The 26,934-nt window shown below is 35.7% G+C and overlaps 1 protein-coding gene across 6 annotated transcripts in view; it reads left to right on the top strand.

The window, feature by feature from the left end:
* The window catches only part of NEGR1 (neuronal growth regulator 1), an 841,359-nt gene that overhangs the window by 274,533 nt on the left and 539,892 nt on the right, over positions 1–26,934 (top strand). The window contains exon 1 of one of the 6 annotated variants that reach the window (XM_042952180.1): positions 16,212–16,278. The exons of the other annotated variants lie outside the window; for them this stretch is intronic. Within the exon in view, the coding sequence (XP_042808114.1) occupies positions 16,232–16,278 (47 nt within the window). The 5' untranslated portion in view covers positions 16,212–16,231. Of the gene's footprint in view, positions 1–16,211; positions 16,279–26,934 lie in introns of those variants that run through there. 6 annotated transcript variants of the gene reach the window in all.

Raw genomic sequence — 26,934 nt, 5'->3', positions numbered from 1 at the left:
AACAATGATCTCAGGAGTAGATTCCTTAATGCCCCTTACCCAATCAGCCTATCCCCCGCTCCAAAACCCCTCCAGCAACTCTGGTTTTTTCTCTATATTAAGAGTCTCTTATGTTTTGTCCCCCTCCCTGTTTTTATATTGTTTTTCCTTCCCTTCCCCTATGTTCATCTGTTTTGTATCTGAAAGTCTTCATATGAGTGAAGTCTCATTTGTCTTTCACTGACTGACTAATATCGCTTAGCATAATACCCTCTAGTTCCATCCATGTAGTTGCAAATGGCAAGATTTCATTCTTTTTGATTGCCAAGTAATGTGTATATATATATATATATATATATACACACACACACATATATATATACATACATATATATTTATATATTTATATATATCTACATATATATATATAAATATATAAATATATAAATATATATATACACACACACACCACATCTTCTTTATCCATTCATCTGTCAGTGGTCATTTGGGCTTTTTCCAAATGTTGGCTATTGTTGATAGTGCTGCTATAAACATTGGGGTGCATGTGCCCCTTCGAAGCAGCATACCTGTATTCCTTGGATAAATACCTAGTAGTGCAATTGCAGGGTTGTAGGGTATTTTTAAATTTTTGAGGAATCTCCATACTGTTTTCCAGAGTGGCTGCACCAGTTTGCATTCCCACCAGAAGTGCAAAAGAGATCCTCTTTCTCTTCATCCTGGCCAACATCTGTTGTTGCCTGTGTTGTTAATGTTAGCCATCTGACAGGTGTCAGGTGGTATCTCATTGTGGTTTTGATTTGTGTTTCCCTGATGATGAGTGATGTTGAGCATTTTTTCATGTGTCCGTTGGCCATCTTGATGTCTTCTTTGGAGAAGTGTCTATCCATGTCTTTTGCCCATTTCTTCACTGGTTTATTTGTTTTTATGGGTGTTGAGTTTGATAAGTTCTTTATAGATTTTGGTTACTAACCCTTTATCTGATATGTCATTTGCAAATATCTTCTCCCATTCCGTCGGTTGCCTTTTTTTGCTGATTGTTTCTTTCACTGTGCAGAAGCTTTTTATTTTGATGAGATCCCAATAGTTCATTTTTGCTTTTGTTTCCCTTGCCTTCGGAGACGTGTTGAGTAAAAAGTTGCTGTGACTGAGGTCAAAGAGGTTTTTGCCTGCTTTCTCCTCTAGGATTTTGATGGCTTCCTGTCTTGCGTTTAGGTCTTTCATCCATTTTGAGTTTATTTTTGTGCATGGTGTAAGAAAGTGGTCCAGGTTCATTTTTCTGCATGTTGCTGTCCAGTTTTCCCAGTACCACTTGCTGAAGAGACTGTCTATTATGTTGGGTATTCTTTCCTGCTTTGTCAATGGTTAGTTGGCCATAGGTTTGTGGGTCCATTTCTGGGTTCTCTATTCTGTTCCATTGATCTGATGTCTGTTTTTGAGCCAGTACCATACTGTCTTGATGATTACAACTTTGTAATACATCTTGAAGTCTGGGATTGTGATACCTCCAGCTTTGGTTTTCTTTTTCAAGATTGCTTTGGCTATTCGGGGTCTTTTCTGGTTCCATACAAATTTTAGGATTCTTTTCTCTAGCTCTGTGAAGAATACTGGTAATATTTTGATAGGTATTGCATTGAATATGTAGATTACTTTGGGTAGTATTGACATTTTAACAATATTTGTTCTTCCTATCCAGGAGCGTGGGATATTTTTCCATTTTTTGTGTCTTCTCCGGTTTCTTTCATGAGCTTTCTATACTTTTCAGTGTATAGATTTTTCACCTCTTTGGCTATATTTACTCCTAGGTATTTTATGGGTTTTGGTGCAATTGTAAATGGGTTCAATTCCTTGACTTCCCCATTCTGTTGCTTCATTATTGGTGTATAGGAATGCAGCCTATTTCTGTGCATTCATTTTATATCCTGTGACTTTGCTGAATTCATGGATCAGTTCTAGCAGTTTTTTAGTGGAATCTTTTGGGTTTTCCATATAGAAAATCATGTCATCTGCAAAGAGTGAAAGTTTGACCTCCTCCTGGCTGATTTGAATGCCTTTAGTTTCTTTTTGTTGTCTGATTGCTGAGGCTAAGACTTCCAATACTATGTTGAATAATAGTGTTGAGAGTGGACATCCCTGTCTTGTTCCTGACCTTGGGGGCAAGCTCTCAGTTTTTTTCCCATTGAGGATTAAATTAGCGGTGTGCCTTTCATATATGGCTTTTATGATCTTAAGGTATGATCCTTCTATCCCTACTTTCTTGAGGGTTTTTATCAAGAAAGGATGCTGTATTTTGTCAAAGTCTTTCTCTGCATCTATTGAGAGGATCATGTGGTTCTTGTCCTTTCTTTTATTGATGTGATGTATCACATTGATTAGTTTGCAGATATTGAACCAGCCCTGCATCCCAGGTATAAATCCCCACTTGGTCGTGGTGAATAATTTTTTTAATGTATTGTTGGATCCGGTTGGCTAGTATCTTTTTGAGGATTTTTGTATCCATGTTCATCAGGGATATCGGTCTATAGTTCTCCTTTTAAGTGGGGCCTCTGTCTGGTTTTGGAATCAAGGTAATGCTGGCTTCATAGAAGATGTTTGCAAGTTTTCCTTCCATTTCTATTTTTTGGAACAGCTTCGAGAGAATAGGTGTTAACTCTTCTTTATATGTTTGGTAGAATTCCCCTGGAAAGTCATCTGGCCCTGGACTCTTGTTTTTTGGGAGATTTTTGATTAATAATTTATTTCTTTACGTTATGGGTCTGTTCAAATTTTCTATTTCTTCCTATTTCAGTTTTAGTAGTTTATATGTTTCTAGGAATTTGTCCATTTCTTCCAGATTGCCCATTTTATTGGGGTATAATTGTTCATGATACTCTCTTATTATTGTTTGTATTTCTGCTGTGTTGGTTGTGATCTCTCTGCTTTCATTCTTGATTTTATTTAATTGGGGCCTTTCCTTTTTCTTTTTTGATCAAACTGGCTAGGGATTCATCAATTTTGTTAATTCCTTCAAAGAACCAGCTTCTGGTTTCATTGATACGTTCTACTTTTTTTTTTTTTTTTTTGCTGTTATTGTTGTTTGTTTGTTTGTTTGTTTTTTGATTTTGATAGTGTTGATTTCTGTTCTAATCTTTATTATTCCCTGTCTTCTGCTGGTTTTGGATTTTATTTACTGTTCTTTTTCCAGCTATTTAAGGCGTGAGATTAGGTTGTGTATCTGAGACCTTTGTTCCTTCTTTAGGAAGGCCTAGATTGCTATATACTTTCCTCTTATGACTGCCTTTGCTGCCTCCCGTAGGTTTTGAGCTGTGCTGTTATTTGCATTAGCTCGCATGTACTTTTTAATTTCCTCTTTAACTTCTTGGTTAGCCCATTCATTCTTTAGTAGGATGGTTTATTCTCCAAGTATTTGTTATCTTTCCACATTTTTTCTTGTGGTTGATTTTGAGTTTAATAGCATTGTGGTCTGAAAATACGCATGGTATGATCTTGATCTTTTTGTACTTGTTGAGGGCTGATTTGGTCCCCGTATGTGATCTATTCTGGGGAACTTTCCATGTGTACTGGAGAAGAATGTGATTCTGTTGCTTTAGGATGGATTGTTCTGAATATATCTGTTAAGTCCATCCGGTCCAGTGTGTCATTCAAAGCCATTATTTCCTGATTTTCTGTTTAGATGATCTGTCCATTGCTGTAAGTGAGTTGTTGAAGTCCTCTACTATTATGGTATTATTATCAATGAGTTTCCTTATGTTTGTGAGTAATTGATTTGTATATTTGGGTTCTTTCACATTTGGAGCATAAATTTTTACAATTGTTAGGTCTTCTTGGTGGATAGACCCCTTAATTATGATATAATGCCCTTCTTCATCTCTTGTTACAGTCTTTATTTTAAAGTCTACATTGTCTGATACAAGTATGGCCACTCCGGCTTTCTTTTGGCAACCATTGGCATGATAGATGGTTCTCCATCCCCTTATTTTCAATCTGTAGGTGTCTTTAGGTCTAAAGTGGGTCGTTTGTAAACAGCATATAGATGGATCTTGTTTTCTTATCCATTCTGTTACCCTGTGTCTTTTGATCGGAGCATTTAGTCCATTGATTTTTAAAAGTTTTTTTTTTAATGTTTATTTATTTTTGAGAGAGAGACAGAGACAGAGTGCAAGCAGGGGAAAAGCAGAGAGAGGGAGACAGAGAATCCAAAGCAGGCTCCAGGCTCCAGGCTCCAAGCTGTGAGCACAGAGCCTGATGCGGGGCTCGAACTCATGAACTACGAGATCATGACCTGAGCCGAATTCAGATGCTTAACCAACTGAGCCACCCAGGCGCCCCTAGTCCATTGATGTTTAGAGTGAGTACTGAATGATATGAATTTAGTGACATTTTGTTGCCTATAAAGTTGAACTTTCTGGTGGTGTTCTCTGGACCTAATTTTAGTCTTTGCTGCTTTTTTTTTTTTTCCTGTCTTTTCTCCCCTCAGACAGCCCCCGTTAAAATTTCTTGCAGGGCTGGTTTAGTGGTCATGAACTCCTTTAATTTTTGTTTGTCTGGGAAACTTTTTATCTCTCCTTCTTTTTTGAATGACAGCCTTGCTGGATAAGAATTGTTGGCTGTATATTTTTCCAATTCAGCACATTGAATATATCCTGCCACTTCTGGCCTGCCAAGTTTCTGTGGATAGGTCTGTAGCTAACCTTATCTGTCTTCCCTTGTAGGTGAAGGACTTTTTTTCGCTTGCTGCTTTCATGAATCTTTCCTTGCCTGAGTATTTTCTGAATTTGACTATGATATGCCTTGTCGATGGTTGGGTTTTGTTAAATGTAATGGCAGTCCTCTGTGCTTCCTGGATTTTGATGTCTGTATCTTTCCCCAGTTTATGAGAGTTTTCTGCTATGATTTGCTCACAATACCCTTGTACCCTTTTTTCTTTCTCTTCATCTTCTGGGACCCCTATGATTCTGATGTTCCTTTTTAATGAGTCACTGATTTCTCTAACTTTTAAATCATGCTCTTTTGCCTTAGTCTCCCTCTTTTTTCTGCTGCATTGCTCTCCATAATTTTGTCCTCTATATCATTGATTCACTGCTCTGCTTCATCCTTGTTTGCCGCCATGGCTGCCTTTAAAGATTGCAGCTCAGTTATAGCATTTTTTATTTCATCCTGACTTTTACTTTTTTTTATCTCCGCAGAAGGGGATTCTAATCCATTTTCAACTCCAGCTAGTATTCTTATTATCGTGATTCTAAATTCTGATTCAGACATCTTGCTTGTATCTGTGTTAAGTTCCTGCCTGTCATTTCTTCCTGTTCTTTCTTATGGTGTGAATTCCTGCATTTCGTCCTTTGAAGGAAGAAAAGTAGTTAATAAGGTAAAAGAAAAATTAAAACTAAAATATTAAAAACAAGACAAAAAAAGTCAAATAAAGGACACTAGATCCTAGGTGTGTTTTGGTCTGGTTGTTGAAAGGAGCTTGATAGATAAGAAAAAAAAAAGGGAAAGATAAGAAAAAGAAAAAAAATGAAAATGTTTGAAAATTTGAAAAAATGAATACAATGAAATAGAATAAAATGAAATAATGGAAGTAAAATAGAATTTGAAAAATTCACAGAAAAGTAAAAAATATAGGAGAAAAAATTAAAGAAAAATATTTTTAATAAAAATGGAAAATAAAAATAAATATTTTCTCTTTCTGTATTCAAAAATAAGAAAAAGAAAAAAAAAACTGAATAGATGACCAGCGAACAGACTGAAATACAATTGAAATTACATCGTTTTTCCCTAGAAGTCAAACTATGAAGCACTTTATAGTCTGTAAACTAAGCAGGTGGACAGACTTGTGTTGTTCCTGAAGAGCGAGGTTGGCCCAGTTGCGTGGGGCTTAGTGTAACGGCTCTGTTCTCCACTAGATGGCGCTGCTTAGTTTACTAAGGTGGATTTTGTGGCGTCTGTAGGTGTGTATGGGCATGCACGGGAGTGGTGAAAATGGAGTCACCCAGGTTCTAGTCTCTAGGATTGGAACTCTGTGCTTCTCCGACCACCAGTCACACAGGCTTCTTTGTCTCTGGGTTCTGTCCACTCCCCACTTTTAAACTGTTTGTCATCAGGTTGCCAGGTAGCACCTCCCTCCTGAGTTTTATCTAAGATGCGGCTGTGTTTCCTGACCCCTCACTTCTGAGGAACTGCAGCTTTGACCCACTCGTATCTTCTGGTGGAGGGTCTCACCGAGCAATGGCCGGGTGCCGGCCGTACCCAGGAACGTTGGAGGGACCATGTGCTGCCGATGCACAGAGGCAGCCCACCCCAGAAAATCTTCACCCAATCATGTAGCCGGAGTGTTTCAGGGATTATGGAAAATCACAACACACATCTGGCACCAGGCTTCGCATTTAAAGTCCTTGTTCCAGCACCAGCCAATGTGGTTGTTCTCCAGGGTCTGTTGTGACCTTTGGGAGGCCACACAGCCTCTACCAAATGTCCTCCCAGCAGGGGAACGGCCTCTCTTGTCTGTGGCCCTTGGACCCATCACACCTCACTCTCTGCTCCTGGAGATTCACCCTTCCCACCAGAGCACCGCCAGGTATTGAGCTGCAGAGTTTCAGACTCTGCACTCCCACTGTTTATAGAGTCTTAATGGAATTTCAACCCTCTCCGTTCTCCTTTCTCCCTTTTTTGTTCAGTTCCTTGTGTACTCTTTCTTTTCTCTCCAGCTGCTTTCTGCAAGGGGCAGGGGGAAGTGCTTTCCTGTACTCTCCCCCTGTCCCTGTCCTCTCTCCTCAAGCAAAAACAGCTTCCTGCCCTCCACAGCTTCTCTCTCCCCTAGTTCACCTCTCTGCACCGTGTACCTGCTGAGTTCTGTGGTTCAGGTTGTGCAGATTGTTGTGTTAATCCTCAGATCAGTTTTCGAGGTGTGCAGGATGGTTTAGTGTTGATCTGGCTGTATTTCTGGCTGTATTTCAACAACTTCCACGGTGTTCTGTCATCTTGGCCCCTCCAAGGCTGTAGATTCTATCACAATGCTAAAGTACACCAGGTGTTCAATAACTCCAGTTAATTAGTTGAAATTAGAGTCATCATTTTATTTTCCCAGGTAGCATTGTTGAGTTGTGCTTTACTCATTCTCTATAGTTGGTGGACTCTTAGGAATTCAATGAGAGGAACTAAAGAAGATATGTAATTGGGAAAAGGCAATAGTTATCACCTTACTGTACTTTAACATTTTATTGTGTATTTTTCAGATTTTATAACAAATTTCCTACATCCTTATATAATTTTTTTAAATAAGTAATAAAAAATAAAAGTGACTTCATTACCAGACTCCCAACTTCTCTTCTCCCTCTATTGCAGTATAACACAATTTAAAGGCAGGAAAGAAATCAGCCTAAGTCCAGGCCCAAATTCATTTTCTTCCAAAGCAGTTTAAGAATTTTCAAATATGGCCAAGGAACTGTTTATGTTAAACTTAGAGAAGTGGTGTCAAGAAAAAAAAAACAAAAAACACCAGAACTAGAATTTGATTAATATCCCAATTTCAAAAAGAAAATAAAAGAAAGGAAAATACTACACTGAGCTAGTGCTAGGTTTTAAGGCTGATGCCTCAAAAGCTCAAGAAGGATGATTAATAGTCGGTAAACAAAGTGAAAGGTATGTATTTTCAGTAACTAAAAGTGACTGCATGGAAAGCCAAGGCTCTGAGTTGAAAGTAAAGAAAAAAAAAAGGTATATTGGTCAAAATGCAAATAACGCTGGAATCTTGGGAATAGGAAACAGTGTATGTTAGAAATTTTCAGAAGACAGAATCAACAAACCCGAATGAAAATAGATGCTTGTAAATAGATGAGGAGTTTTAGTTCTGAAACCAGGACCCATCTGTCACAGTCTTTGCTTATTCTGATATATTTAACTTTCTTAAAATCTTCTGGTGTTATGTCATCTTCCCAGGCAGGAAAAAAAAAAAAAAGGAGAGAAAAAAAAACAGTAATGCTTCAATTACCTTGAAAAATAATCGCAAGACTGTCTGTGGGAATTAATAGTGGACATTATTAAACATGAAAGGGTTGAGTGAAAGGGGTAGGTTATGAAATCCTATTCAAAATTGAACTCTTTTAAAATAGAAGATATTTTTCCCTTCATTGAAGCTTGGAGTGGGCATTCTTCTATTCCTTTTCAGTCCTGTAATTTTGTGATGTCAAAATAATTGGAACTCAGAAAGTACATTTTAGAAATTGATATCTGTCAGTGAGGCAATACTGAAAACCATTGTAAGCCCGGAATTTGTGTACTTCATAGATGATGAAATATAAGCTAATTCATTTAATCATATAGTCACACATTTAGGAAAACTATACTGATCATTAACTATGTTTCAGACACTGTGCTAAGATACATGTCTTAGAGCTTATGAGTTAATAGAAAATTATGTACCTGAGTTATTATAATTCCATGTCTGTGTTATGTCTAACTTTATTTAAATATATACAAACACATTTAAAATTGTATATTTGTATATATTTATACATTATTTGTACATTATTATATTAATTATAAGTATACATTTATAATATATTATAAACTATAGCATTTTATATATCTTTAAATACATATATTCAAGTCTGTGGGAGTATAACAAATGAAAATATTGCAGAAGATGTGATCTTTATTTAGACAGTATCTTGGGGTATGAGTAAGACTGTATAGGAAGAGAAGGAATAGGGAGCAGCAAGGGCATTGTAAGGAGAAGAAAAGACATCAGTCTTGAGCATGCATAAAATATCTTTTATTTGGCTTTAATGTACTCTGTGTGAGATAAACAATAGCATTTCATGTTAGAATGGTTGATTAGCCTTCTATTATGGAAGGTATTGAGCTCTATTCCATTGATTTGGATTTTATTTTGTGAACAATAGGAAAGTATGTGAATTTTCTAAGCAGTAGAGTCATTGTCAGGACTGTGTATTAAAAGATAACTACGGCAAATAATGGGAAGCAGAAGGATTGAAGTGTTTAGAAAGTTATTTCAGTGGTCCAGGTTAGAGGTGATAGGAGTCTATACTGGGGTAGTAGCAATAAGAATGGGAACTGACTGACAACTCAATCATTGAAGATCTCATGAATTTTCATAGAGATCACTTCTCTTTTAAAAACTGACCTTTGTTAATTACAAGAATTCACAGAGTTTTGCAGGAAACCACATAATTGCTCTGATGGTTCTAGCTTATTTCACTCCTTATGGGCTATAATGACACACTATAAATGGGAGCTTTACTTAAATAATAAAGCCAGAAGAAATTGCAAAGACATGATTCCAGAGTATTCTTTGAAATTGAATTTTTATTAACTGGCCTATGATATAGGTATATCATAAAAATTATTTTCATTGAAACAGCTTCCTGCCTGAGAAATATGATAAAATTAATGAATAAAAATAAACATGAATTATTTAATAGTCTGCCACAAATTATGGAATGCATAATTTTGTTTAATCTTTAAAAAACCTTTGACATAATTGTTAAGATTAGCCCCAGTTAACAAATGAGTTCAAAGAAATTAGATAATCTAAATACATTGTAAATACATATTGTTGATTGAAAAGTCCTATTTTATCCCTTATGTAGAGTCCTTTAGCCTTACTGTTCATAATTACAACTTTTGGAAATTTCTTCTTGGTTAGGAAAAATTAAGAATTAATTTCAAAATTGGTAGTTTTTCAGTCAAAGATGAATCTATTAATGTTCAGAAATGTTAATGCAAGATCTTAAAATAGAAAAAGTAATTATACCTGGTATTATTATAGGTAGGAGGTAGAACAGTGTCAAAGCTTATATAAAATAGCAAAGGAAATTTGGATATTTGATAAATGACCCAAAAATTGACTTTTGCTTTTTGGTGTATTGGGAGAATAGTTTTCCTCTACCCTTCTAAAGATTCTCCCAGCTGGTGTAACATTAGCAGGAGAAAATCAAATTTAGCTTTTCATACTGACGGGAACCTCACACACAGGAAAGAATCAAAGACAGAAAGGTAAAGTGAGGTAGATATGCCATCCTGAGTTAAGGAATGGGAGAGGGGCCTGGGGATTCAAAGGAGAGGAAGGCAGTTCAAGGGAAGTAAGAAAGGCAGATGTTTGGTAATTAGATGTTTGCCCTGCCACACAGATGGATCATTGAGATAAAATTAGTCTCTGGTGAAAATCCCCATTCTGGGAAATACCTCCAATTCAGATTCTTCTAGGTAAAGAGAGGGGCAAAAGTTTCTCTTGAGACGCCAGGGTCTTGATTGCCCTCAACTCAAAATAGTCCACAATGCAAAGTGACGCATTCTGGGGAGATTTGCTCTGAAGCCCTTCAAAGGCATGATCATAACTTTTCTCAATAAAAATAATTGTTTGACTTCTTACCGCTCTGTTTGGCTGCTAGTAGGTGAATGGACATACTACATTGTTAAAAACAAATAACATTCAACTGAGTAAATTTAAAGATCTAATTGACTTTATTCAAGGATTCATTAATTAGACAGCATCCAATCTAGAAAGTAGAAAGGAGCTCCAAGGAGTTATACAAAATGGAAGGTTTTTATAGGAAGGAGGTTAGGGCAAAGAAATTATTAGCAAAAGAGGATATTTTCAGTTAAGATCACTTTCCCTTAGGGGGCAGAGCAGAGAGTCTTACACAGATTATCTTACAAGTGCTGATCAGGACATTCTAGACTGATTGGTTTAAAATTCTACTCCTGAGAGAGGCTGAAAGTGCAATTAGGTTAGGTATTAAGTCTTGATGAGACTTAATATTTAAGTGACTCCATTTTGGGCCTATTTCTTTTTAACAACATAAGACATATAAAGTATAGTCTGTTTTATAAGATGTGAGCAAGTTGGCTTGATCTTTCAATATACTCATATTTTTATAATGGTGTCATTGTTACTGCATTTTTATTCTATACTAAAAGGTGCAAAATGCCTATAAAGGACTATATAGAAAATAATTCTTTCTCCATGAAGTCTCCAGTGTGGTGCGTCTTATTATTGTTATTATTTCCAACCAAATTGTTATCCCTAATTCCTCTTATAGTTACAAAGTTAACAGGTGTACATACATAAAGTATCTCCAATTCTGAAGGAAATTCATTCTCTAAAATAATGATGAATAATGTTAACATCTTTAACAAAACTAGCTATAAGGAAAGCAAAGAATATTTTTTAGAATTTTATGAATGCCGTTAAAAGTAAAAGTTCAATTAATTTGATTTGGAAAATTGTTCTTGAATGTCTTGTTTGAGTTATAATCAGTGACTGATGAATTGATCAAAGAAGGAAAATGTTGCTTGTCCATGACATTAGAAAAATGAACTTAGGTTATTTGCCATAACTATGCATACATAGAAATTACTAGTCATATCTTTTCATGTTCGTTGAAAATGTTTGAGGACTGAGTGACAAAGTAAGACAGAGGAGAGAAATCGAGACGAATTTAAGGTCTGTAGTGGTATACTCTAAACAGACTTATTCCAATTGGTTCTTAAGTACAATGAAGATGATAATGGGAAAATACTGTAAATATAAGAATTTCCACTGTTCTGCAGATTTGTGTTTATGTAGCCTATCAGCATTTCTCTGATGTATTTGCATATATCCTGATTCTTTCCCAAGTTGTCTGACAGTGGCTTCCTAGGCATGTGTTGAATAGTAATGTTTATACATGGTGTATTCAAAAGGCATAGCATTGTGTCTCCATATAACTTTCACTCACTACTCCTTAGGGGCACTATACAAAGGGCTGATGCCATCAATTGCCTCACTAATAAAGTTAAACTGGACAACGCAAGGTATGTTATTCAATTCTAATGTCTATGCTTACCCTATCTAACCAAGGATTGATTCCTGCTCTTACATCATCTGATCCAGATGTGACTCAGCTATCACCATTGAAGTTTTTCTCTATAGGAAAAGGCATTCTTGGGATTTGTTGCTTATACAATGAAGTCATGAATTAGGTTTGACTTTAGGTAGTCTTGTTTTAGAAAACAATGACTATTTTTGGAGGATTCCTCAAGCAAGAAAGCTGTTTCTTCTTGTAATTTGGGGGATTTAGAGACTCTCCAGTGCCTGTATTCTTCTGCCATAACTCCTGATGCCTGACAGGAGGGGTTAGTTTAAGTGTGAGATGCTGATGGTACTCTGCAATTCAAGGTAAGGGTGAAAGAAATAAGTCATGATGCCTTCTGTCTCTAGGACTTTGACATTGCCATAACAGGAAGTTCACAGAGACATACCATTATTCTAGGTAGTGAGCATTGAAACACTCACACGTCTAAGTGTGGACTTAGATGGAAGGACTTTATTGAATAAGTCCTCTTTCCTCTAAGTGTTCTAGGAGGAAGCCATCTGGGAAACAGAGTGGCCCTGAAACTTTTATAATAATACCAGTAATCTTTTACTGCTCAACTTCTTGGCTCTGAGCAAATGAGAGAATGGTGGATTCTTAATGGTTACTCATTAAATGCATATAGGCATTTGGTTCTTTTTTTAAAACTTTTTTTTAATGTTTATTTCTGAGACAGAGAGAGACAGAGCATGAGTGAGGGAGGGGCAGAGAGAGAGGGAGACACAGAATCAGAAGCAGGCTCCAGGCTCTGAGCCATCAGCACAGAGCCTGACGCGGGGCTCCGAGTCACGGACCGTGAAATCATGACCTGAGCCGAAGTCAGTTGCTCAACCGACTGAGCCACCCAGGCGCCCCGGCATTTGGTTCTTTGTCATGGGTTTTATATATCACATATAATGTCTTCTGGCCTTTAGTCTCATGATTCTGAAAGAAATGGATACTGTCTCATACATTTGCTCTTTCTGCATTAACAAACTGAAGACTGTCATTTTTGGAGGTGATTGACAATACTGTAAATGGCCAGCTTCATTCTTTCATTTGTTCATACATTTCTTTAGCAACAGAATCATGCTGGATATTCTATTAGCTATTGGGAATGAAGGCAGACGTCCTACTGCTTATTGACTTTTCCACATTATAGGTGGTAGGAAGAAAGGGTAGTCATAGGGGCCAGATTGGATATACCCAGATAGGACTTCTAAGAAATGGTTGGATTTGAAAAATGCTCTAAATCTCTGTGGGTATGATTCTCTCTCAGAATCATAACTGTGGTTAAGGTCATGATAACTGCATGACATGGAGGAAGTTCCTTATTCTCTCTTATCTCTGTTTATTCATCTGTATAATGACTGCTTTATAGTGCTGCTGTGAAGAATAAGATAATGGGGATGGCTGGGTAGCTCAGTTGGTTAAGCCTCCAACTCTTGATCTCAGCTCAGGTCATGATCTAGTGGTTCATGAGTTCGAGCGTCATCGGGCTCTGTGCTGACAGCATGGAACCTGCCTTGGGTTTTCTCTCTCTCCCTCTCTTTCTCAAAAATCAATCAATCAATCAATCAATGAATAAATAAGAAAAAAATTTTTAAAAAGAATAGGATAATGTATTTAACACATTTTGTGGCACACCGAATGCATTTAAAATATGGCGAATGTCATTATCACTATTATTATTATTATATCTTAAATGTTCCCCATCTTCTAGTTTCTTATAAGCAAAGTTATTACCCACATTTATCTTAATAATGCAATCCATTTTTGTATAACGTTTGACTTTTTGGAGATTTGAACTCCACAGATTATATTAGTTTTACAAGTAAATTCTGTCAGGCAAATAGATGAGGAATTATTTTCCCAAGTTTAGTCAAGTTAGCATGAGACACAAAAATGGTAAAATGGCTTCCCTTCATTGCCAATCAGTGGCCAGCTCCAGCCAAAAGTTGGCCCCCTTAAGTACCCTCTTCGTTCTCCGCCCATTGCATCATGCTCACTTGCTAAAAAAAAAAAAAAAAAAAAAAAAAAAAATTACTGCTTACAAAGCGTAGACATTCTAAGAAAGTTGTTAAGGGAATACATACCATTCTAATAATTTAGACCTCGACTTAAGTTGATGGCCAGGACATGGGGACTATAAATCTTCAGTTGAGAAGAATATGAACTGCCAAAGTTAACCACACCGAATTTGACTGTGAAGTAAGCTGCTGAGCAATTTTTTTCATTGAATATACCATCCACTATATTAAAAACTGCCTCAGGAAATCTCTAGCAGAGGAATCTGGCCCTTCTTAATTTGCTTTCAAATCTGCAGTATGTTTTGTTCATTTGTTTTTGACTTACGATAATGTGAAGAGAAACCCCATCTACCACTTCCTGAGTTATTCTTATTTTATATGGAAGATGTCCCTCCTGGTTAATTCTTTTAAAGTCATTTCCACTTTACTTTGGTCATAGCTAAAACTCAAACAAACAAACAACAAACAAAAACTAAGTTTTCTAGCTATAATTCAAGTTTCATTCAAAGCTGCAGTTTAACTGATTTGTCACAGAGTGGATTTAAATCTAACGATTCTTGTGAACATGCCACTATAGTAACCGCTAGCTGCATGTGGTTATTAAACATTTAAAGTGTGACTATTCTGAAGTGCAATGTGCCATAACTGTAAATTCATTCCAGATTTTGAAGACTTGGTATCTCATTAGTGATTTTAAAATGATTATATGTTGGAATGATATTTTGAAACATTAAACTAAATAAAATAAATTATTAAAATTAATATTACCTGTTTATTTTTATTATATTTTTTGAAGTGGCTACTAAAATATTCTTTAAATTACATAGGTGGCTCACATATTATTTCTGTTGGTCTGTACTGTTTTAGACATGCAATTAAAGATACCGTAAAGAAATCATGCATTAGTAATCCTTTCAAATGTTTAAGAAGTTTTTAGTGGTGCAAGATTTGGAGTCTCACAGTTATTTGTATTTAAGTTCTAATTGTCCATTTTTATATTCATTTTTATAGATTCCTGAAATATTACTACTAATTTAATTTCAATAGTAAATATATATGTGTAGGTATACACAGATCTACTTTCTAGGCTTAGATTAAATAGGGAGGGGAATATCAGTGAGAGTGTAAAGAGATGCATTTTGACAGAAATAAACATAAGTTGTTATGAGAGTGCAGAGAGTAGGAAAGTCTTCCCAGAGGAGTTGAAGCTGAGTTGTAAAAGCCCCATGGACCAATTAATGTTTATCTGATGAAGAAGAGGTAAGAGCATTCTCAGAACCGCATTAGCCAAGGTACAGAGGCATGAAACGTGACCTATTTAGGAAATAAATGTATTTTCTATGGCTTAAACACATGTGTTTGTCTTTTAGTTTTATTTTTAAGCAATCTCTACACCCACTGTGGGGCTTGAACTTGCAACCCTGAGATCAAGAGTGGCATGCTCCTCTGACTGAGCCAGCCAGGCATCCCAGGGTGTGCTTGTTATTGGTGGGAAGGAGTAGGGACTGAAAGGGAAGCGAGATTGAGACAGATGATGCTAATATATGGGATTTTAAAAATAGGAGATCTGTTATATAATATTAAGGAGTATTAAGGAGGGGAAATGTAAGCACACTGTGACAGGTAACCAGAAGAAGGGGGAAGAAGGGAAGAGGTGAGGGAGTCAATTAGGAGGCTGTTGCAGTAGTTCAGGAAAGAATTTATGACCGCCTCAGCTATGGAATTTGTATTCTATAAGAAATGGGGCAGGGAATAAATAAAATATAGACATCTAGGGTAGCACTCAGGTTTCTGTCTTAGATTACAGGATATCACTTTCAAAGATAGGAAATACAAGGAAAGAAGCAGGATTGGTATAGGGAAACATTGTTCAATTTTGAGCACATTGAATTTGAGGTATCTGTGAACATCTAGTCATTAATTATATATATGGACCTGGAGATATAGATTGAGAGAGTCATTATGAAAGAAATAGTTCCAGTAATGTGTTTGTGGGTTGAACTCTCTCAGAAACAAAATGCAGAGTGACAAGAACAGAGGCTCAGGGACTAGTTAAGTCTTTTGATGAAAATGAGATATTAGAGATGTATCCAGAGAGAATTCATATTATGAATTTTTCAAAATTACTAATATAATCTATGACTTTGGTAGGACAGGACTGTTCTAAACACAGATGTTATATAATTTCACTAAATTATCATCCTTTTACCAGTGATAAATGATAGGATCCCACACTGTTATTCAAAATTATATAAATTGAGTATAAAAAATATATTTCTTGGCAGGCATTTTACAGCTCTGACCCACAATTTTCTCAGTATACCAAAATTGATGTTAACATCAGATGTTAAGATGTCTTCTAAAGCTGACTACAAAGAGAGAATGGGATCACGGGAAAGGTATCAAACTATATAACCATCAGTTGTAACAATCACTTACAAAAATCTAAATGAAAATGCTATATACTACAGAAAAGAACAGTGCTTTTGTTTACCAATATTAAATAATAATGCTATTGAAGAGACCAGAATTATTAGATTTTCAACAACCTTGAAGCATGCTGGGGAATCAGGTAGCTCTGACAGGTGGAATTCAGATTCTCTATTGTTTTAATAAATCTCACCTACTCTTTGTAGATAAAACTAGTGAAACTATTATATTGCAACTATTTGGATTCTTTGAAGAAAATAGTACTGCACATACTAAAAACAATTTTCTATTGCACGTCAATAGTTAATAACAAAAGTGCTCTGTGCACAAAGAAAAGGAAAACTTTTATAGTACAATGACATAATGACTCCATATCAAATGATGCATCCTTGCTGTACATGGTACAAGTTAGATTATTTCATTTCAAGCCATATATTAGAGATCAGAAAGGTTCAGAGAAACCAGCGAGGATAGTTAGAAGTACATTAGGATTTACATATGATGAGTGATTGGAAAACAACAATTTCAATGGTGTATAGATGAGAAAATCTAGACAAGGAGTTTTGGTTGAGAGAGTCACAAATGTGAAAGCTGTGATAGAAAATGATTCCAGTGTCTTCTTTATTCTGCTTTATATTTTATAAAAGAAAAAAAAATGAAGCTTTTGGTTGCTGAAGTCATGAGAAATATACTGAACCTATACAATTTAATAGAAATAATTAGTAGTCATTTCAGCAATGTATTTACTGGTACAGTTTGTGGTGAGCTACATAGGTTTTATCTTCCCAAAATTCACAGAACAGGCATGCTGGCAGGACTTTTTTTTTAATGGACTTGGGTCATTTTTAAAGATGGATTAAAATCATTACTAACATTTGCAGTTATGTAAGCTCATGCCATAAAATGCGATCACTCATTTGTTCTACTTAGGCAACACAAAATGTAGTTGTTGGATTGATCAGATCTGCAGCTGGATCACTTACTGGCTCATTAATTTTTATCATATATTGAGTATTCTGACCTGGTACATCAGCTTTTGAAATGGCCACTTGTCTTCTTTCCCTGGGCAAATGGCTACAGGATGCACTTTAAAAATGTTGATCTAATTTATTTTGTTCTCATTGAACATCTGTGGGAGGGAAAGCTGGTAAACATGTGTGTAGGTTTACATGTACTTTGGAACTCGTATCACCTCTGTGTACACTCCTGTAGGATCGGCTTAGCCAAATTTGTTTAGGTGGCAAAACAGATCTTCAGCATTTCGTATCTTTTCATTCCACCCTCTTCTCTCCCTGCACCCACCCCAGCCATTTAGTTTTTGCTCTTTCCACCACTTGGTAGTCCCAGATAAACTAAGGAATTTGGATGTTTGAGATGAAAAAAAAAAAAACAAAAACCAAAAAACAAAAAGCAACTTTGTAATAATGATCTTTTCCTTGGGCGCCTGGCTGGTTCAGTCCATAGAGCATGTGACTCTCGATCTCAGGATGGTGAGTTTGAGCCCCTCATTGGGCATGGAAATCACTTTAAAAAATAAACTTAAAAAAAAAAGTATGTTATGTTCTCTTCTTAAATCTTGTGAACTTCCCCAAATCTTCCCCGGTATACAGAAAGTCTTTTCTCACCCAGTAGGATAAAGCCCGATTCCTTTGACATTATGGATCCTCATCCTACATACTTACTCTCTCCTTCATGATAGTGGGAGGGAAAAGAATGGCAGTTCTGTTTTAGGGATTTTAACTCCCTTGCACCCACTTTCTTCCGTTATGGCAGCCACTTCTACCCCATTTATCTTCCCAGCCCCAGTATCTTTCTATCTCCCGAATTAATTCACACTGAACTGTTAGTTCCATGAACTGATGTGTTCTAAGACTCTGAAATGGTCAAATTAGGACTTCCAAAGAGGGCAGTGCTTAAAGCAAAGATTTCCAGTATTGTTAACAATCTGGCAGTAAGACATGGATAGGTGGAGATTCCTTGCATTCCAAATCATGTACATTTAGTTACATTATCATTGCCATTTTACTTTTTATCAAACCATATTAAACCATAGCAGATTTTTGTTTGTGGTTTCTCCAGACATGTGATTCTTTATGATAGACTTTCTTTGTATGTTTACTATTGTAACATTCATACAAATATTCGATTCAGTACTCAGCTCCCCTTTTCAATTTAGCCTCTTCACTTAAAAAAAAAAAAAATATATATATATATATATATGTATATATATATATATATATATATACACACATATATATATATGTGTGTGTATATATATATATATATTTTTTTGAGAGAGAGACACGGTGGGGGGGGGGGGAAGTGGAGCAGAGAGAGAGGGACACAGAGAATCCCAAGCAGGCTCTGTGTTGTCAGTGTAGAGCCTGACACAGGGCTCAAACTCAGGAACTGTGAGATCATGACCTAAGCTGAAACCAAGAGTTGGACGCTTAACAACTGAGCCACCCAGGCGGCCCTAGCTTCTTCACTTTTTATACCTCCTTCCATTTTATATTTTCCTCATCTGAAAAATTTATAATTCTATTTCCCTTATATTTTTCTCTTACTCTTCGTATCATCCCCATGATACTATTTTTATTTTCCTCCCTTATTCTGTGTCTCTGGCCTCCATTCTTTATATGTTTACATGTTTGGCAGGGAGACCTCATCTCTAGAAAGTTTAGTGACCAAAAAATAACTGATGTATGGCATGGCCACCATGGTGTGTCAGCAGCATTATGACCTGTCTGTCCTTGGCGTGAATAGGACAATGACCATTAGAGTCAGAGGCTCTTTCTCTGCATGCTCATCTGGAGCACTGGAGTGGTCTTAGGGGACAGAAACCAATATCTTTATTTATTACAGACTTAGAACTGGAGAAGAATTTCCAGATGATGTTTAAAACAGCTCCCAAAACATCCTTTATGAAGGACTACTCTTTCAAATTCCATATGGCAAAACTGATTATTTTATACATATCTACATCCTCTTAGTGAGTTAATTGTATAGGAAGGGAAGTACGAAGAGACTTAGAAAATGAATGAGTTTGATAAGGCAGATTTTACAAAAATCCACCAATTTCTTTAATTCATCATAATATTCCAGAGATTTTTTTTCCCATCCCATGAATAGATGTAATTTTCTCTTTTGTGCCACAAATGGGGGTGTTTATTTTCCTGCTGCTTAATGCTAGCTGAAATGCTGCGGGGAAGTGCTTCAGTGATATCTTCTCCAACGTACTCCATCCCAGTGCAGTCAAATAAATTGGATCATCGCATACAACTAGGTACATTCATGTTCTTTCGATAGTGAGTGAGAGGGTCAATGCCGTGCATTCTGTTTCTGCCCCTTTCTTTCATTGCTCAGCAGTGTACTATTTGGTCGACATTATTTAGTCTTATTTCTGCACTCTCCCCCCCTTTGCCTACCCTTTCTATACATCACAACTATGTGAGTGGTTTGTATTTCTCCCTGGTAGCTGTTGCTTCCTACTCTCTCTCCTGCCTGTCTCTTTATCTCTTTTTTGTGTGCCGGACATGAAGCTGACACCAGGACTTGATTGAAACCCTCGAGTAGCTCTTTCACCACTTGCTATTCCTACATCTTGTTTCTTTTATCTGGATTCAGTAAGTGAAAGTTATAGAACATACAGGATTAAGTAGGTCTGGGAAAGAATTGGACATTAACTCTTTAGGAATTCTAGTGTGGCTGATGAGGCCATCCTATTGGAAAGGAAAAACGAACACAAAAACAAAACCAAAAACGAACCAGGTAGTTACTTCCTAAGCGGCTTGATTCCAAAGACAGCAAAGAAATTTCCCTTCCTAGAAATCCCTTGTTCACAAAACACTCAAAATTCTGTCTTTAAAGCAGTGAACCTTTGAGTTAAATGTTTCTACCTTAAAATATCAAGGTAGACATTGCAGTGTTTGACTTTTATAGATCTTTGTAGTGACCTCTCATTTCTGCAGTTCCCTACTGGAAAATTATCATTTCATTTTTGCTCTCCAGAACTTTGCACTGGGGAAAGGTCAAAGGACAGAAGGACTCTGAGTAATCTCTAACAGGGGCACTACTGAAAGGCGGCATGCCCAGACACTGGCAAGAATGGGCTCTGAAAATCTGACCCCGTCCGATGAACCTACCTATGAAAGGTCACAATATCGAGGGAGGGTCTGTCATATTATAGGTGGTCCAGGGAGACAAGACTCTTAAGAAAACGTTTTGAAACATCAGTCTTTCTCCTGGGCTACCTTTATTCCATTGATCCACATCATGGGGCCTCTCTGCATGTGTCTGGAATTTGGAAACTCTTCCTGGTGTATGTTCTTGGAGGAGAGCATAAAAGGGGTGTGGGGCTATGTGAACAGGACTGAGGTGGAAAACGGGAAAGTTGAAATAGGGGATAGGGAAGAAGCATAGGATGAAGGATAGTTCATAGGGCCAGGCCAGATGTGGCAGGACATCTTAGAGTTACTGAATTGTCGGTTCCAAAAAAAGTGGAAAAGAAAACTTTTAGACATTCACTCACCCAAGACAAATGTTTCCTTTAAAGTTTCATAATGCACTATTGTGTGGAACATATCCAATAGATTAATGACCAGCTGTGGTGAAGGCCTGGAGCCCAATTTTAAGCTAGTGATAAATATTTTGGTTTAAAGGTTTAAATGTTTTTTAGGAGGCAAGATATATTTTATGAAATGATAAAAACAATTACTCTATGTATAGAAATCTCACACACTGAAACCAAATTTAATTAGCTGTGTCTTTCCAGAGGAGATTGGAGAACAAATAAATATCGATATAAATATATGTGAGCATTTTCAGTTTCATGTACTAAAGATTTTGCCCCCCTTTCCCCTTTTCAGTATTCACTTATATATTTTCTAAGCTAACACATTTCGAGTGCTATCTTTTCCAATTTCCTTCTCATGAGCAAAGTTATCCTCATTTCAAACATGAGAAACCCTGATGGTTGGAGAGAATTATTTCATCAAGTATAATGCACTTCCAAGTATGGTGAAGCAATGCGAGTTGTCTACCAATTAGAGAGTGAATAAACAAGTCTGTCAAATACCCTAATTTTCTAGATGGTCTTGGGAGCCACTGATGTAAAATAAATGGAATTCTTAATGGATTCAAAGAGATAAAGTAATTTTGCTTCTTTTCTATGCATTACTCTAAGGTTGCCATTTCTAGAAACCGTAAAACTGTATATATGTGTAATTTAATATATTTATCTGTATATTTTCAGAGTTATTTACATGAGAAATCTAGGACATGAATATGCCCTTCCCATTTCCTCCAGAAACTGTGTAAAGTACAACAAACAGTTATGTGGACTTCAGTTTTAGGCTGCCCACATTCACATCTCAGTTCTGAGATTTATCTGTGATATAACCTTGGGCAAGTAACTTAACCTCTCTCTGCACTCCAGTTTGCTCATATATGACACCCCTATGAAGATTAAATGAGCTATTACAGATAAAGTGCTTACCACAGTGCTTTGAATATTTTTATTATATAGAATTGCAGAGAAATGTTTTCATGACTTGAAAGGTACACTGAAGAGAGAAGGTTCAAGGAAAATTCACCCCATCTTCATATTTTTTTCAGTATTCCAAACACTTTAATGTATGTGATACTTTGCAAATTATTACAATCTGTGCTTCTTTTTATTTATGATTACGATTCTGCCTGTGAGGAAGAGATTATTCTCCTTACAACGTAGAAGAGGAATCTGAAGCTTATGATGCAGAGGTTAGGAACACAGATGGGGGGGACAGACTGCCTGGTTCTGGTATTATGCTGCATGTTACCAGCTGAGTGGTCTTGGGTGATTAACTTCTCTGATCCTAACGTTCCTCATCTGTAAAAATGGGGGTAGTAATAGTACTTATCACTTATGGTTGTTGTGAGGATTAATTCAGTTATGATGTATGTAAAAGGTTTATAAAATGTTTAGCTCATAGTAAGTACTCTGTAACACTTAGCTATTATTTGTATATCATTATTGTTGTTATTAAAAGCTTGCTTACGTTTATTTAGCTATAGAGCAGTAAAGACAGATCTAGAATCCTGGCCTTGTGAATGAAAATATTTATTTCACTATTAGAATATGAAGAATTTATCTGAAAAAAAATAATAAGACATTTACTGAGCTCTTACTATATGCCGAGAATTCTTATGTGAACTTTACTGGGATTCTTTCAATTATTTTTCATCACAACTATATGAAGTAAGCCTTATTATTATTATTATTTTTTTTTGGAAGTAAGACTTCTTATTATGCCCACTCTATAGATGATCCAACTGAGACTAAAAGAGGTTAAATTATTTGCCCAGGGCCTCCAGAATTCCTGCAAAAGTAGTCTAACTCCAGAGTCTGCCTAACATCATTCTGACTTTAATTGTATTACTTTGACTTTGTGGTTTCCAGATTTTCCATAATGGGTATGTGTTAGTTTTACAGGTAGAAAAAAAAATGGGTGTTAAAAATGATTTCAACAGGGTGATTATTCTGTTAAGCAGTAGAACCCAGAGGGAATTGTATACAATTGGTGATGACCAAGTAGCAGAATCAGTGCAAATTAGGATCATGTGGTTGTGGGTGGGTAAGAAGCAGTAAAGACAAAAGAAAGGGAGGAGGAAAAGAGAACCAAAGGTAGCAAGCAGATAACTGAAATGGCAAACTTTGACTTCTCAAAGCTTTTTTTCAGGACTAGATTTACATCATAGAATGTAATGGCACAAAATGTTTCAAAGAGACACATTTTATCATAGTTGGATTAATGGAAGCATTGACATTCCTTTGACATTGTGATTCTGTGACTCATAGAAGAATTTCATAAATGTTTTAAATCACAGTTATTTAAAGAAGAGCTGATAATTTTCAGTTAAAAACTATGTTGAGTGCATTTTAACGTTATGGATAGAAGAAATTATTATTGTATAATATTATATACATTATTATTATATGTTTTCATTATATATATTTTATATATTTATATATTATATATTTATTACATTATTATTATTTAATAAAAATATTGTAATATAGATAGAAGAAATTATCATATAACATATAATGTATATAATGTATAATATTATATAATAATAATTTCTTCTATCTATATTACAATATTTTTATTAAATTATAATTTTAATAAAATATAATTACATAATATACATTATATATTATATAATAATAATTTCTTCTATCCATAACTTTAAAATGTACTCAACATAGTTTTTGATAATAGTTTTTTTTAATATATAATATAATCTATATATTATATTTTATTATAATTATTTTACCATAAAAGCAGAGTTTACTCCAGTGTGCCTCATCTGTAGGCATTCTTATGGTTGGGATCAGTCAACTCCATATTCATGAACACATATTCATCACCTGCAGGTGTTATCCCTTTGTCTGACCTCCATTGTGAGACTCATAGTCATTTGTTCTTCATAGATCTTTTCTTTCTGAGGCTATAGTTGTCCACAAAGCCATCTGAACTTCTGAAGGCTTAGCAAGAGCAGTTGGAGAGGAGTGAAGTGTGTTTAATTTGATTCTATTTGCTGAAAGTAAAACTGACTCAAGTCAAGACCCTGTGGAGGGTGCAGACATTTTTGGAAAGTATCGAATGATGGTCTGTCCTGTAAGTGTAGGAAGCACCGTCTTCCATTACATGCTCCAAAGAATTATGTCAGTTAAAAAAATACTATTTTATTTGTCTTGCCATTAAATTAAAAAAAATACTTATTCTGATTTTTTTCTTGCTAAAAGAAATGTGTTTTCCATTATTTCACTTTTCAGATCATTATGTAGAATTATTTACATCTTCATCATGTATATAACTAAAATTGCTACCTGCAACTTATTAAGTTCAGTCATGATTAATAATTTTGAGAATTTGAAGTTTGAGGCAATATTATTTCCTAGCTTTTCAGATATTGCCTACAACAGGCAAAATAATTTAAATTGCAAAATGATCTTAATGGTTAACACATGATTATGATTCATGCTCTTTTTTTCTATGACTAAACTATTAACTATAGTTTAAAAGGAAGAGTTTTTATTTTAAATTTATCAAATTCATCTACAATGTATAGGGATTTTGTCCTATATACAAGATTCATAAGAAGTACAATGATAAAAAGCCATAGGAACACCAGAGTCCTGGAGGAGAAATATTCTCAGTGAAGTGTACATATGTGAAACAGAATACAGTCATCTTTCCATCTGTGCTGAAAGAAGGAAGCTCACCATTTTCTTGATCTTAGATGTTTAGCCTTTCAAGGATTTCTCCCCCTAGGAATAGATTTTTGTGAATTATACTTCATTTGTACTTGTTGATATCCTCCTTAATTAGTCTTTGTGGCAGGCACTCTAATTGAAATCGGTTTAATTAAATCATTTTGCTTTGTTTGTCCCTCTATTTGAGTACCGGAATCTACTTGGAGTTTTAAATGTATCCAAACATTATGCAGCCTACTCCAAGTTAATCAGTCAACATTTATTGAATCCCTACTGTATGCATTGTAATGAAATAAGCGTTGTGGATTCATTTCAAGGAAATAATAGATGCAGTTGCTAACTTTATGCAACTCAGAAAGCAGCCTGAAAACAGGACTCAGACATTTTGAAATCAATAAAACTGTTACTTTTTGTGTGAAGAGAGAGTTGAACTAAAATTAAAGAAGCTGGGAGTCTAGGCTGGCTATCCTGAGCTGTCAAGATACTGTGTTTTCTGTGCTATACCAAATAATAGGGTAGAGGAATCACACCTCTTTGAACTAGGAGTCAGTGAGGATTAATGAGAAATTGTGTGTGTGTGTGTGTGTGTGTGTGTGTGTGTGTGTGTGATATGCTGAATGCTGTTTAGAAGAAAGAGTTATGTACATGCACGTGGGTTTAATATTGAACTTGGATGTTAAGGGTTCAAAATAAATCCATATTTATACCTGGGCTTTAGTTTGAATTTGTAAAGTTTAAAGATTAAAGAGAGACTGCATTTTTGAAAATTAGGTTTTCATTCACTATTGTATGTTTTTTACTTAAGTATCTTTAAACTTATTTCTTCCATAAACTGAAAGAAACAGGTAGCAATAATGTCACAAGTTACTTGTTTATGGGACATTGTTCATTAGATGCAAAAAAACAGAAATCATTCAGCATATTGCTACCCCTGCAGTATATACAATGCTAATATATATGACTTATTTCCAAAGAGAGCTCAATGGTTCTAATCTAGGTGTGTATTTAAAATCCTTAAACAGTTCACATCATGAAAATAAACTGCAGAGAAAGTTTGTTTTTTTTTCCTTTCCTTTTTTTTACTGATCTGTGAAGCCTTTAATCTCTCTTACCATCTCACATCTCAGTAAATGATCTCACTTTCTACTGACCAGAAATGCTAGAGACATCAGACATAAACCATATATTGTTATAGGGCTGTATTCTTCAGACACCGAGATTCAAAACTTTGGATTCATAGTGACATCTCCTTCTCATTCACATTATTCTTCCCATTAAACCTTGCAGAGCCTATTACTTAAAAGGTCTTCATACTCCTTTGTTTTTCTCCACTGCTCTGTCATGATACTTTCATAGATACCTTTCAACAGTCACCTTTCCATTCCTACTTCATTTCCATCAAGTGTACACCTGTCAAATATTTCAAGTACCAAACTCTGTTTATGATAGTCAAGTTTTTCCATGTTCTGGAACTAAACCTTCTACCCTACGTTCATAAAACTGATCTTTGGAAAGAGCTTATGCTTTCTTCTGGCATTGTGTAAGATTTTCTTGTATCCTCCACTGGGTAATCTATCCTCCTTTTCAAATGATGTGATCACCCCAAAAGTGCTTTTCTCCTGCAACAAATCCTCTGTGTTGTCTTCTTTCTCCAAATTCTCAAAGAATTTCCCCATTTCTCATAGTAACTTTCAGTGTTTGTCTAGAACAAAAACTTTCCATCTAATTTTTCTCTCTACAATTAGATGCTTAAGTTATTTATGGTAGGGAACATTGTTTTTTTCCAGTGGCTCTTGAGGTCTAATGATAAATATGACAAAGTCTCTCAGACAAAATACTAGCCATCTGGTGTGTAAGTGGTGAGATAGATGAAGACAGTATTGTTATGGAACCACGGAAGAGGGTCATGTAACTCAACCTTAGAGTTTGGAAAAACCTGTAGGAAAAGATCACACGTAGATAGACTGGAATATAATGAAAAAATGGAAATGAATGAAAAAGAGGAAACCAAATAAAAGAGGATGGGAGGAATATTTTCGGCAGAGGGGATACCATGGGAACACAGGAGTATTGAGGCATGAGGCTCCAGTAGAGAATGGTATTAACACAGCTAAGTACATGGGGAGGAAGTGCAAGTGAGTTAGAAAGGTTGAGCCTTGAGTTGATATTATGCAGTCATAATACTGTGTATTTGTGATGTTGGGGTGGAACCTTGGATGCTATTATGTCATATGCTAAGGATCTTGGACTTAAAGATTTTGTAGATGAAAAGAAACCACTAAAAGGTTTAAGGTGGGGACTGGTTGTGATAAAGGGATGTAGAAAGCAGATGCACATTTATATTATAGCTTTGTCATGTGCTGGA

The sequence above is a fragment of the Panthera leo genome, chromosome C1 (genome assembly GCF_018350215.1).
Source record: "Panthera leo isolate Ple1 chromosome C1, P.leo_Ple1_pat1.1, whole genome shotgun sequence".
NCBI classification, from domain to species: Eukaryota; Metazoa; Chordata; class Mammalia; order Carnivora; family Felidae; genus Panthera; species Panthera leo.
The sequence above is the reverse complement of the archived record's forward strand: the minus strand, read 5'-3'. Positions and strand labels throughout refer to the sequence as shown.